The 13,216-nt window shown below is 44.8% G+C and overlaps 1 protein-coding gene across 1 annotated transcript in view; it reads left to right on the forward strand.

Moving 5' to 3' along the window:
- PAX5 (paired box 5) overlaps positions 1–13,216 on the forward strand; it is a 198,831-nt gene that overhangs the window by 11,146 nt on the left and 174,469 nt on the right. The window contains exons 3-5 of the mRNA XM_067553470.1: positions 749–946; positions 6,330–6,394; positions 10,555–10,683. Of these exons, the coding sequence (XP_067409571.1) occupies positions 749–946; positions 6,330–6,394; positions 10,555–10,683 (392 nt within the window). The remainder of the gene's footprint in view (positions 1–748; positions 947–6,329; positions 6,395–10,554; positions 10,684–13,216) is intronic.

Here is a 13,216-nt window from a genome sequence, read left to right on the forward strand (position 1 = left end):
CTGCTACCGTGTCTATCATTCTGTCTGATTGGAGTAATTTTTAATCACACAACAAATCTCACCAACATCAATAGAGCAACTTGTACAAGGATTATTCATGTGGGCAAGGGTTATGGTATCAGGCCCTATGAATATAAAGAAACCAAGCACTCTACTTTTTTATGAGAAGAGTGATGAGGAAATATTTGTTTCCCCTTAAGAACTGGATATTGAAACCATAGCTCCCAGTAAAAGAGAATACAACAAAATGTTATACTGGCATACTTACTTCAAATGTACGCTGCAAATATTGGTCATGGTGCTACTTTACCTGATCTTCATGTGGCTGTGAAGTGCTGACAAGGCATTTACATTAATGAAGGTGAATTTCCCTCTAAACAGAGTTTAGAGAACAAAAGAGTTCACTACAAAAAGTGGTGCGGAATGTGATTTGTTTCTGCTGCTGCCCCGACTTCTGATTAATAACACACGTTGCCAGTTAATTTAGGAATCCAGCATGCCCTTTAATCTTGCATTGTTTCTATTGTCTTGCTGTTATGGAAAAATATATGTTTTGTACTGGAGCCCATTTCCAATTACTATAAATTAATCTATTGTCCTATGTAGCTAGGAAGTATGAGTGAAAGTGCAGATGTATCTTAGAAGTGACTGGAGATCTGTTACGCTAAAAATGTGCATACTGTAAATCTCCAGCCTTCTTGTCTGCCAATTCTTGGTAACTAAAGCTTTGTCTTGGATTCCATCCCAGGTACTATGAGACTGGGAGCATTAAGCCTGGAGTGATTGGAGGATCCAAACCAAAGGTCGCCACACCCAAAGTCGTCGAAAAAATTGCAGAGTATAAACGCCAAAATCCCACCATGTTTGCCTGGGAGATCAGGGACAGACTCCTAGCCGAGCGAGTGTGTGACAATGACACCGTGCCCAGCGTCAGCTCAATTAACAGGTACAGATTTGGACAGCACTGATCAGTGGCTTTCACCGCTAGAATTTGCAGCATCTGCTCACTTGGGTGCTTTGGGTCACTTGCAAGGAATCGGGTTGGGTGTGTTTCCTGGATGACTTTGGCAGCCACATGGTTGAGCACAGGACAAGCATGGGGCATATTCTGAGCAATTGCTGTCCCTGTGCATCCCAGTCCTGACCTGCAGTTCTTTTGCTTTAAAGTCCCACGCTTGTTTGAGTTGAGAGTGCTGGCAGTGCTGGATTGGGCAGCAAAAGATTTCACAGTATAAACACTCCCCTAGGGATAAGACTGAGACCACTAGAGATCTGGACTCCTGGTGATCTGAAAAAGGTTTGAATCCAGATTTCTAGCAGCTGAAGGTGGGAATGAGTGGGGTGTAGTGGTTAGAGCATGTCAGTGTTTCTGGATTCCCTTAGGCCATATTCATGCTGCGTGGAGTAACTACTCACCATGAATAAGGCTGACGGAATCTGGTCTGTAACCTTTATGTGCCTCAGTTATCCACCTGTAAAATGAGTGGTAAATTTACCTACCCAGAGGAGCGTGTTGTGGGTTAATTAAGTTTATAAGGGACTTTGAGACCCTCACTTGCAAGGTCATTTGCCGTTGACTTCCACGGGCAGAGGGTGGGGGCCCTTTAGAGAGGTACAAAGACTAATGAGTTTTTTTAACGTGCTCCACCTACATTAACCCTAACCAGAACTGCTTAGGAAACCAAGACTCACATGCTCCATGGATGAGGTATTAGCTCACATCGAAGAGAAAAACAAGTGTTCATCATAACAGTGTTGAGAAACATCTTGTGAAAAGTTACAAAAGTCAGTAACAAGTGTCTAAAGTCAGGGATACAGATCACCTAAACATTCTCATAGATGGTAAGCAACCACCCTTTATGCTCAGCGGTATTCTTCTCAGAGAGGTTTTCATAGTCAACAACAGGGTGCCTACAGAAAACCCCTTTAAATTCAGAAGGGAATACAAAGACCGTGCTGGGCTGTGCATCCATTTTTGTGTATGTGTGCGGTTCTAAAAATCCAGATAGTTTTCATGCAGTTTCATCCAGATCCCCAGAATGCAGCTAACTCTAAATTTTTCCATCTGTATTTATGGACATGTAATAAAGAGATGCCATAATATTTTATAAGTCCATTTGGGGATGCCAGCCTGGATGCACTTGTGGAATTGCCCCTTAAATATTAATAATCTCTTACATGATTTTTAAAAATAACAGGTAGCCCTTTCCCTCCTAATCAAATGTTAGGTGACAGATTCATGGGAATAAGTGCAAAGACTGGGTAGACAATTCAAAATGTTTAAAGCTGTCTGCAGTTTCCTAACTGGAATGAAATCCTAGCTGCCTTCGGTAATACTGAGAGATGTGCAGATTTGGGTAAGAAAGACATTTGTTTGAGAAACAAATCAGAAACTGGGGGCTGAAAGAAAATCTTAATACTTGATGTCCTCAAGTAACTGAGGGCCAGCTAGACTCCCACTGAAATCCATGGGAGTTTTGCCATTGTCTTCACCGGTAGCATTATTAATTATTATTATTATTATTATTATTAATTATTGCACCTTGGGGGCCAGGGCTTCATTGCGTTAGGTGCTCTACAGACACATAATCAAGAGACACACCCTACCCTAAAGAGATTACAATCTAACGAGGCCTCTTGCACGTTTTAATCCGGCTTTCACATTTCACTCATTTGTCGCCTTCTCTGCCGCTGCAGCATGTTTCTCGTACCAATGATATCATGGAATAATCACTATTACATTTTAAAAAGTTGTTCCGTGATTTGTAAGCAACCCCATTTGGTGGAAATCTCAACCTTTCTCATCCATCTGCAGTTGTGGCTCAGAGCCTACCTTTGAAATACATTCATTCCTTTTGCTTTAGTTTGTTTTATTGTGAAGAATTGTTTTTTTCTACCTTACAACCCCTTCCTGCTTTTCAGGACTTGCAAGCACATGTAAGAAAAACCCGACATAGGGTAATAAGCCTGGAATCTACTCCAAATACAATAGGCTCCAATTTTGCTGCCCATCCCTATTCAACTGTGCACTCCAGGGGAGGCAAGCACAGGATTAAAGTTAAGCATGTACTTAACTTTAAGCAGTAGGGTCTGCTCCTGCACATCTTTGCTCATCAAGTCAGTGGGACTTCTCGTGTAGTTAAGGACTATTGTTGTGACTCAGAGTCTGCCAGGTCAGTCCCTTTAAAAGCAGATCATCCCATTATGGGAAGGTCTGAGAGCTCTGTGGGAAGATTTGCCGGCCAGGGGGTGATCTGAAATTCAACTGCACGTGAGTTATATTCCATAGCTGTTGCCAACCGCAGCTCTGGAACAGGAGCCAAGGTGCTGGCGTGCATACATAGGGTGAGATGTAAAGTTCCCATTTAGTTTGAACTATTACACTCAGGATTTGTTTTTCTTGGCGAAGAAGGGCAAAGCACAGAACTGAACGGTGAAAATCATCAAAACAAGCAGAGGGCTGTAGTGCAGACACAGGCCAGGGTGGGAGAGATATAATATAATCTCATGCACATTACATACCTACATGTATATGTACATATACAACGTGCATTATGGGTAACATTTTCAAAAGCACCTAAGTGACTTAGGAGCATTTCCAAAAGTGACTTGGGGCAGATTTTTAAAGGTATTTAGACACCTAAAAATGCAGACAAGTGCCTGGTGAGGTTGAAAATGGGACGTAGGTTTATAAATCACAGAGATGCTTTTAAAATGTAACCCTCTCTCCGTTGACTTTGGACCCTGTCGGAAGTTGTTTGCAATATGTTCAATGGCTGCCCAGCCCACACGTGGAGTAAGTGGAGTGGCGTCACGGCATTGCTCCACTCCACCTTGCCTCCCTGCTTCATGGGAGGAAGGGAGGTCCTAAGGCGCTGCCTGCAGTGACGGCAGTGCAGCACCGCTGAGCCAGCCTGCACGCCGGGCAGCCTAGCCTGTGCGGGTTCTTATTCTGCGCTCACCCCCTTAGGGGCTGGATGCCTTCTCGTATGGCGTGAGTTCAGGTAACACGTGGCAGATGTGTGTCACATGGCCTGATGCACTACTGGAAGGTGCTTAGACACTTCACTGGTGATCAAAGGATCAGAACCTAGATAGACTAGGGTTCTGCTTTTGTGTAGCAGAATTTGGGATAGGTTCAATTCATAGAACCAATCCTTAATAATACTAATTAATAGTAATAATATGATACTTCTCAGCAGGAGCAAGTCCATGACAATAAGGTTTAATTAATCATAATTATTAGCTTCACTCATGTAATTTGCAAGCTCACCAGCTGCTTTATTATCCTCTAGCCCTCCAGAAATAAAGATATTTCCATGTAAGAAGGCCCTGAATTCTCTTGAGTCATTCTGACAACTAAAAAATCCTGGTGCAAACTCTTATTTCCCCATCTTCACTCTTGTGCAGCTGGATCCCGCTCGAGGGGCTCAGTCCTGCTCACACACTGAGGTCTGTGGCCAAATTCTCATTGACTTCAATAATAGCGGCAGACCAGGGCCGGCATCTAGGCTGTTACCCGCTCCAAAAGTCCGGGCTTGTTGTTGGAGGAAAAGTGTGTTGCCAGGCATCATGTCATCAAATCAGGTTAAACCCACCTGCGGTGAGGTATAGTGGTGGTCGCTCGGCACCCCAGGCTGCTTTACGCAGCTTTCAGGGCGGGAGGGAGAGACAGGGAGGAAGTCAGTCTCTGCGTTAGCAAGCACATCTCACCAGCTCTTTCTGCTCAGGAGAGAGATACGGGGAGGCCATGTGATTTAGTGGTTAGCATAGGGGGCTGGGACTCAGAGACCTGGATTCTATGCCTGGCTCTCCCACTAGCCTGCTGGGAGATCTTGGGCAAGTTATTTCCTCTTTCTGTGCCTCAGTTTCCCTTCTCTCAAACTGGGATAATGACACTGACCTCCTTTATAAAGAGCGTAAAGACCGTCTGGTGAAAAACTCTCTGTAAAGAGTAAGGGGTTGTTACTATTGTGGTCACTGCTGAATTGTTGTAAAATAATAGAAAAAAATCTAGTGGGAACAGCTAAAAATTCTGCAGAAAGCTGGTTTTACGAAACAGGAATCTGCCTGGTAAAGCGCTGGTCTGGGAATAATTTTTAAGCTTCTTTCTTTTGGATTGGCTATACTCACAAATGCAGACCCATGTTATAACTTTATATGGTTGGTTTGTGAATGAAGTTTTGGCAATTCTTGGGTGAACACAATGTGCAAAAAAACTGGGATATAGCAAGGAATAAACTGGGAAACTAGTTTGTTAAATAGCCCCAAGAGAAATCATCACCACAGCATTCTGTCAAAATAGTACATAAAACACACACGTATTCTATGGGTTCTTGTCAATGAACTATGTACTAGCTGGGTCAAGAGCATGCTATCAGTATTTGGGCCTGATCGTCTTTCCACTGAATTCAATGGCAAAACTTCATTTATGTCATGGGGAGAAGTCTCAGCCCCTATGTTTCCCGTTAATACATTGCCACTGTAGTTTTTGCCAGAACATTCCCGTTGCGTTTCTTGCTTACTGCCCACTTTCCAAAAAGACAACATCTGTCCTTCCTTTTATTTCTCTGTATCTTTCTACACCACATGCACAATTGTAACAGATTCTGCTCTGTGGCAGCAATGGTGTAAATTGGGAGCGACTCCTTTGAAGTTCATAGAGTTACTCCGGATTTGCACCAGTGTGAATGAAAGCGGAAGATAATCTGGAGTCTCCAGTTATGACAGTGTAATTTTTGAGTTTTGAGGGCTTGCATTTCGTCCAAGATTTGTTGGTTTCAGTATTACATTTGATTTGGGGTAAAAACTTCAAAAGCGCCCAAGAAACTTTGGAGTCTAAAGTCTTTTCAAAAGTGATTTAGGGCCAGATTTTTAAGGGTATTTAGGCACCTACAGATGCTGATAGGTGCCTAGTGGGATTTTCAAATATGTTTAGGTGTCTAATTTCACTGAAATCAATGGGAGTTATGTGCCTGGGCATTTTTGAAAATTCAGCTAAGCTCCTAACTCACGTAGGCCTAGCTCCTCAGATGTATGTACATGCCCTATTGCCATTGACTTCAGGAAGAGTTAGGTTTCTAAATACCTTTGAGGATCTGAGCCTTTGGCACTTTAGAAAATTTGGCCCTCGTTTTGCCCAGCTGTCTAACTTTCACTACGCTTCAATTGAATAATACAGGAAAAGATATTTCTTTTAGGATCTGAGTATCCTGAAGGGACGAAATAGCTTCTGATGTTCTCCATGTCCTGCTGTGATTTACCTGCAGCTTCTACTGTGTGCATGCCTGATAGTAAGTCGCCATTTGTTTCTTTTCAACTACATGCAGGATCATACGGACGAAGGTACAGCAACCACCCAACCAGCAAGTCCCAGCCTCTGGTCACAGCATAGGTAAGGCAAACTTTTTTTTATATTAAAAAATAATATAGTGGAATACAAATATTCTAAAGAACTTTTAATCATTCTTATGGACAGATAATTCTGCATAAAACACTTCAGCACACGTACTAATGCACCTTCTTTGTCATTCTGCAAAGGTTGAACATGGTAAATGAATTTTATAAATACTGCTAAAAGGTTTTGAATTTTACTGATTATTATGATAAATAGCTTTCACCAGGAGACAGAAAATTGAAATCTAAACCAAAACCCCCCCACTAATGGGGGTCTATAGAATGTCAGATAATTAAAGTAATAAATCAAGAAAGGGTTACTTATTCATAACATTTTCTGCATCATTAGTCAGTAAGTAGTTTTGAATGTATTTTTTTTCTTCTATCAACCATCCCTTCCATAGTTCTTTGTGCACTTGCAGTCTTGAGTGAAGAGGTACCAAAACTTTCCAAACTTTCTTCTCCTATTCTTCCCTCCTCCTCCTGCCGAATTCAGATGCAGACTCTTGACATTGAGGGCAGAGCAACGTGCTTTAGTTGAGTTCTGATGCAGCTTTTATCCGGAGATAGCAGCCCCGATTAACACATTTTTGTTGTTCATGGAGTTGGTGGTCTCAGCCCACTTAATTGTTTGTGGAGATTTTTGATTTCTCTAAACATTGTCTTAGGCAACCGCATATTCTTCCTTTATAGGTATATTAACTCAATTCATAAGGTTGAGTTTCCCATTTCCATTTCCCACAGCATTCATGCCTCCTTATGCACAGAATGCAATGAAGACAGTGGTGGACATTAATGACTTCAGTTGAACCAAGATTTGTCCCTTATAGCTAATCTCTTTAAAAGGTTAATCTTGGGTTTGCTTTCTTGGTAGGAAGGTGTTTCCTGGAAGTTTTCTAAAGGCAGGGGAAGAAAAAGTGACCTTGCGGTGAAGGTGCACAACGAGGACTCAGGCAGTGTGGGTTTTATTACCACCTATGCCACAAAATAGTTGTGGGACCTCCATAGTTGTCTTGCTTGTGGGTCTGGTACCTTATTTTGCAAATAGCCCTGGTGGGATAAGGTACTGCTCAATGTAAAGTAGAGGTAGCAGAATCTGGTCCTTAATCTCTCTGCCTTAGTGTCCTCATCTGTAAAATGGGGGTAATGCTCACTTCGCAGGAGCGCTGGGAAGTTAAACTGATAAATCTCTGAGGTGCTTTTTGAGATACTCAGTGGAAAGCGCTATAGAAAGGACCCCGTATCACTGCGGTAGCTCTCTGAGATGTGTCGGAGAAATTACACTACAGCCAAACATTGGGAGTCGTTTAATCAAGCAAGCGACTACAAGACCCTCTGAGGAAGAAAAGCAGCAGCTAGTGTGAAGGATAGTTTCAGGCTCGATGGTGTTGCCAGCGAGCTCAACAGCAAAACTCCTGATGGTGTCAGAGGATCCGGCCTTTGTTTTTACAAGGGCAAGTCCTGACTCCTCTTTGTTCTGCACAGAGGGAAGCTCGGTGGCTCATCTGTCCGCTGTGGCCGCAGAGCACAAACGGAGCGTTGACTCTCCCTGCTGGGGTGCCAGTTGCACTCTGGGATTAGTGGCTGTGGAGTGGCAAATGTGACAGCCCATCTCCTCCTGCATCCAGAGAGCAGGACACTACCCCAGTGCCCTGGGCCAAAGGATGTGTGCATCTCCAAATTCACATTGCTCATCATTAAGAACACCGCCTGTAGGACAGGGTCAGTACCCCACCGATCCTACCTGAGACGCTCTGCCCCAGGGAGGCAGCTTTAATTCACATCCTGGACAGCTCCGGGGTGCTCTAGCTCCACCCTCTCTCCCCAGCTGGCCCTGCTCACTTTGTGTGCTGCGCTGTTTGGCTCTTGGCCCCCTGGCAGATCAGTGCTGGCGGGCATGTAGCTTGTTCCCTCCTCACCTACCTCTGGGTAGATTCCCCCCGCCCCCGCCGGGGACCTGCAGCCTGGGTTCTGCCTATTTGTGCTGACAGAATCCAGGCAGTGAATTATGCGCATTGACTAATTTTTACCACGCTCCAGGGAGGCGTTTAAGTATGGATGGGGAAACCAAAGGAAGGTAGTTAAGTGCTGTGCCCAAGGTCACTGAGGGAGTCAGTGCTGGGATTAGAACTCTTGGCTTGGCCACTAATTCCCTCTGTGTCCTCGGTCAAATCACTTAACCATTTTGCCTGTTTCCCTAATGGGATGTTATTATTTAATTACTTGCTTCCTAGGAGTTATGTTGAAGGTTAATCAGTTGTGCTTGCAAAGCAGTTTGAAGATGTAAAGTGCAATATGTCAGTGCTAAGCATTATTTAAATTATGATTATCATAGCCATCCAAACCCATTCCACCTCTTTCCAGCTGTAAACTGATAACCAGACATTTAGACAATGGAGTCTTGTCTTGGTAATCCTCCTTCAAAAGGTTCCCGTAGCAGGGCAGTTGCCTTATACTTTCCTCCTATTTAGTATTCCGTGTAAAGCTGGTGAATGACTCTTCTTCCCCCGTTGCAGCGACGGCAGTCAGGATGAAGAGTTTAATACAAAAGGCTCACTGAAGCACTACGACTGTTAGCTTACCAGCCCTGTGCTTCCCCCACTAATAATGTCTCAGCAGTCTTGGGTTGTGGCTTCCGGTTAACTCCACATCATATTAGATTCTTAATTAGTGGCTTAATATGGGATGTTAAATTTCTTGTATAGAGAATGAGCCGACTTAAAAAAGATAAGCTGTAGGCAAAGCGCAACGTGTGCTTCGACATTTGTGAGGTGTGGGTAGAAGATATTTGATCGGCGTGGCAGGCAGAATGCTAAAAGAGGCCCCAGTGTGCCATAAGACAAACACAGTGTTGTTATTATTACTCGTTAGAGCCCAGGAACCCTGGTCAGGGACCACTATGCTAGGCACTGTACAAACACAGAGAAAAGAATGGTCCCTGCCCCAAAGAACTTACACTCTGAGAATAAGACAAGAGAGAACAGAGGCAGACAGACAAACAGGGGAGTAAAAGGAAACAATGAGACCCTATTGGCTCAGTATGACAGGGAGTGGCCGTAGCCCACCCGTGCACCGTGACTGCTGCTGGCCAGTGGTTTTAATGAAAAGTTGATGCCAGGAACCAGAACCCCAGTGGTACCGATGGAAGGGAAGCGAACTGAATGGAGCACTGCACTGAGTGGTACAGTGGGGACAAAGCTGCAATTCCTTGCTGTAGCGGGGTTCACTTAGGTGCCAGCAGGCCACGACTCAATGGTCTTCAAAGTCCTAGGGTCTGACTGGCAACCTGGGGGCCAAGTGACAGGCTGTCCTTCTCCAGGTTGTCTCTGGTTGGGCTAGGGGCAGAGGGAAGGGCAGGGAGACTGAGGCCCTCCCTCTCCACCAGGTCCCAGCCTACGCACCAAGGTGGGGAGCTGTGTTTCCATCCCCTCTAGCTGATGCCCCAGACCAGCCTCCCCTGGGCCACTTCCTACCCCCCTCAATGCACTCTTCATTTTGGGGCGTGATCACAGCCCTCTGCTTCCCTCCTCCCAAACAGTCTCCGAGATTCAGGTAGTCATCTGGGGCTGTGCAGCTCCCTTCCCAGTGTCCAGTGTTTCCCCGTTGTCAGGGAGAAGGAGAGAGGAAAAGGGGTGAGGCCCCTGGCTGTCCCATCAGGCCTTACCCCCAATCCAGGTCCTTCCCCTGTGGATTCCTCTGCCCCAGAGATACCAACAGGCTGCCTTCCTGCAGACAGCCGCTCCTTCATTCTCCCCTGCTTGATTGCTGTTTGGAGCATGCTCCACAGCTGATGAGGGGTGGGGCCTTCTTGGCCCAGTACGGCTCCATCACCCCTTTAGTTATAGTGTGGGGTCTGTAAACCCCATCACACGGACACACACAACCCCCACCCCTTTGCAGGTAATTGAGTGTTTGTGCACAAGATATGCTGGGTCAGCCCCTTTGCAAAACTCCTGCGTCAGAGGAAATGCAGTAAATCAGGCTTTGCTGTACAGCTTCTTAGCCGGGGAAATGCAGAGTCGGATGAAACGGTTAGGGCTGGGGGTGTGGAAAGGTGCATGGCAGAGTGGTCCCAAGAGGACTAGGATGGCTGGAGTTGTGTGCACACTTTGCCTTTCATGTTCATCTGCACGCTGACGGCTTTGCTTTTAATTCCAGCCTCCACGGGGTCCGTGACCCAAGTCTCCTCTGTGAGCACTGAGTCCGCAGGCTCCTCCTACTCCATTAGTGGAATCCTGGGAATTACATCCCCCAGTGCTGAAAGCAACAAACGCAAACGAGATGAAGGTAAACGGGCCTATTTTCTCTTTGTTGACTGGGTAGCACATACTGAAAGAGGGACAGGCGGCATTAGAAGGATGGTCTCTCTGCTCTGTTATTTCTGAGAACTCGCCATATCAAGTTGTTTCTGACATGGATTCATGCCACCTGCTTTCGTTACTTAATCTGCTACTGTGTGAACTGGCCGATGTCTCTTTCTATCTGAGTGCTGTTGCCTGGCCATTTGGGCTGAGATAGGGGCTGAGGGCGATGCTAAGGAGACATTAGCCCTGGGTGCAGGGTTTTCACACTGGTGGGACTCCATCAATGGCAATGGAGTTTCTTCCGATTTCCACAGGTCTCCGCGAGATCATAGTCAGGCCCCGATAGCCTGGCCCTGCTCCACTTGAAGTCAATGGCAGCTTGAATGGAAACAAAATTGATCCCTTTGTCAGGTGTAACTATTAATATCTTGTAAAGCACTTGGGATGCATTGCAGTTTTGAATAAATTAAGCACAAAACTCAAACTAAATTAAGAAAGCGTCCCTCCCATCAGTGCAAATGGCAAGATACATTATTCCCATGGCACAACACTGCACCTTGTTAAACAATAAAATATAAACGAGGTGTTAGAATCCTCAGCGTTCCTGATGGTTTATAGGAACAGTCTCCTTTCTGCAGCACTTCCCCAGCTCCCATTGACATCAGTGGGATTTTTGACGCTGGACTGAAAACTCTGTGATTTTGTTTCGTACTGAGCTTTTCCTGTAGTTTTTGCGTTCTTTGGAAGGTTTACAGTTAATGTCCCTGTGTGGTTTGTGTGTTGCTTTGATGAACATGCTGCATTACCTTTGAAAATAAGGATAATTTAGGACAAAGGATGGGAGATTCTGAGTTTGCATTTTTTATAGATGCCTTGTATTAAACCAGTCTTTTCTTGAAGGAACAAGGTAGTTTCTTACTATCTAACCACAGGAGTACCATGGGCTAGGAATGATCATCAGGAGAAATGCCAACCACCCACGTATTGTAATCAAATTTTAACCTTGGGGCAAGGGTAGGGCCTGATCCTGGAGACGTTGTATGTGAGTAGCTTCACTAGGACGTCTCACGTGTTTATATTACTCGCATGTGGCAATGGTTGGAGGATTGAGGCCTTAGTTTGTTTTTTTTTCTGCCCATTTGTTGCCACCCCTCTTCTCTGGATGCTTAAACTACCACATTCATTGCTTTTGGGAATCTGTGGTCACCTGTTCCAGCAGAAGCGGAGACATGTTCAAAGGACATTGTTGCTCTTGACGAGGAGGTCTGTTCCGCCGTCTGTGTGCATGCCCTGTTAATGGGATTTACAGACACACGTGGGGAGAGATAGCCCCGGAATGTTTGTAAGCCCTGGGTCAGGAAGGGAAAAAGCAATGTTTTCTCTGTGGCCTTGAGCTTCACAAACAGCCTGTCGTGACGTTTTATTCAGTTATTCTCCTCGTCAGCTCATCTCTCTCTTCGTATGTACACAAGGAACACGAGCCTGACTTTTAAGCAGCCTGGAGTGTCAGTCCAAGTACATAAAATAAGTGTGCCTGGAAATTCTCTGCGCTGAACGCAACAGTAAGGCCTGGGTACATGCATGTGTGTAGATGGCCATTTAGACACATAGAGTGAAATCCTGGGCCCATTGAAGTCAATTGCAAAACTCCCATTGAGCTCTGTGGGGCCTAGATTTGACTCCTACTGAGGCTGGCTGCAAAGACTTGGTTTGTACATGCAATTGCAGTCGGTGTGCACATTAATTAGGTGTGCAATTGCACAGCTGATTTTTTGAAAATCAGGTCATAAATATACAAATAAATATTTGCATTGTAGTAGGAGCAGTAGGAAATTAATATAGTTAATTAAAGATGCGTAACCATCCACTGTGGTGATGAGAGCAGTATGGAAACCAGGATAGAATAGAATCTCCATCCTATAGCCCTGTTTCCAGTCACTAGTCACTTTCCGAAGCTTTCTCCTTTTGGGCTGAAATTTTACAGGGTTAATCTGTGCTGGAAGGTGATTTTTTTTTTTTTTTTTAACTTTGAGCCAATCTTTTCTACAATGCATTAAGGTAAAATCTGCATAACACCTAAAGTTTGTGAGAGAGGCACTCTCAGCACTGCAAACTCTCACAACGTTATCACAATAGTTTCTTAAATTTTTCTTAAAGCCCCGGCTCCTGGAGCCATGTGGTTACAGGAGAATCTCAGATTTCATTTAAAAAAGGTAAACCCATATAGCTGCAGAGAAAAGATTGAAAATGTGGACCTGAAAAGCTCGAAACCCAGAAGGCAACCTAGCCCCAATGCTACTATCTGCAATAACATCACTGGTATCTTCAGCAGACCACTGACACTGCACAACTTCACTCCTGCAGACTTGTTAAGTGGGGTAGACAGGGTGTTCTGGTACATGTCTAGCTAAATGTTTCTACATTATGGAATTTCTCTTTTGTGTCTTAATCCCCTCTCCCCCCCCTCAGTAAATTCCATTAACACCCTTCTCTGCCCACTAAGTGATTGTCACTGT

This window comes from Emydura macquarii, unplaced genomic scaffold (assembly GCF_026122565.2).
Source record: "Emydura macquarii macquarii isolate MOO-44397 ecotype Brisbane River unplaced genomic scaffold, CSIRO-AGI_Emac_v2 contig_1451, whole genome shotgun sequence".
NCBI classification, from domain to species: Eukaryota; Metazoa; Chordata; order Testudines; family Chelidae; genus Emydura; species Emydura macquarii.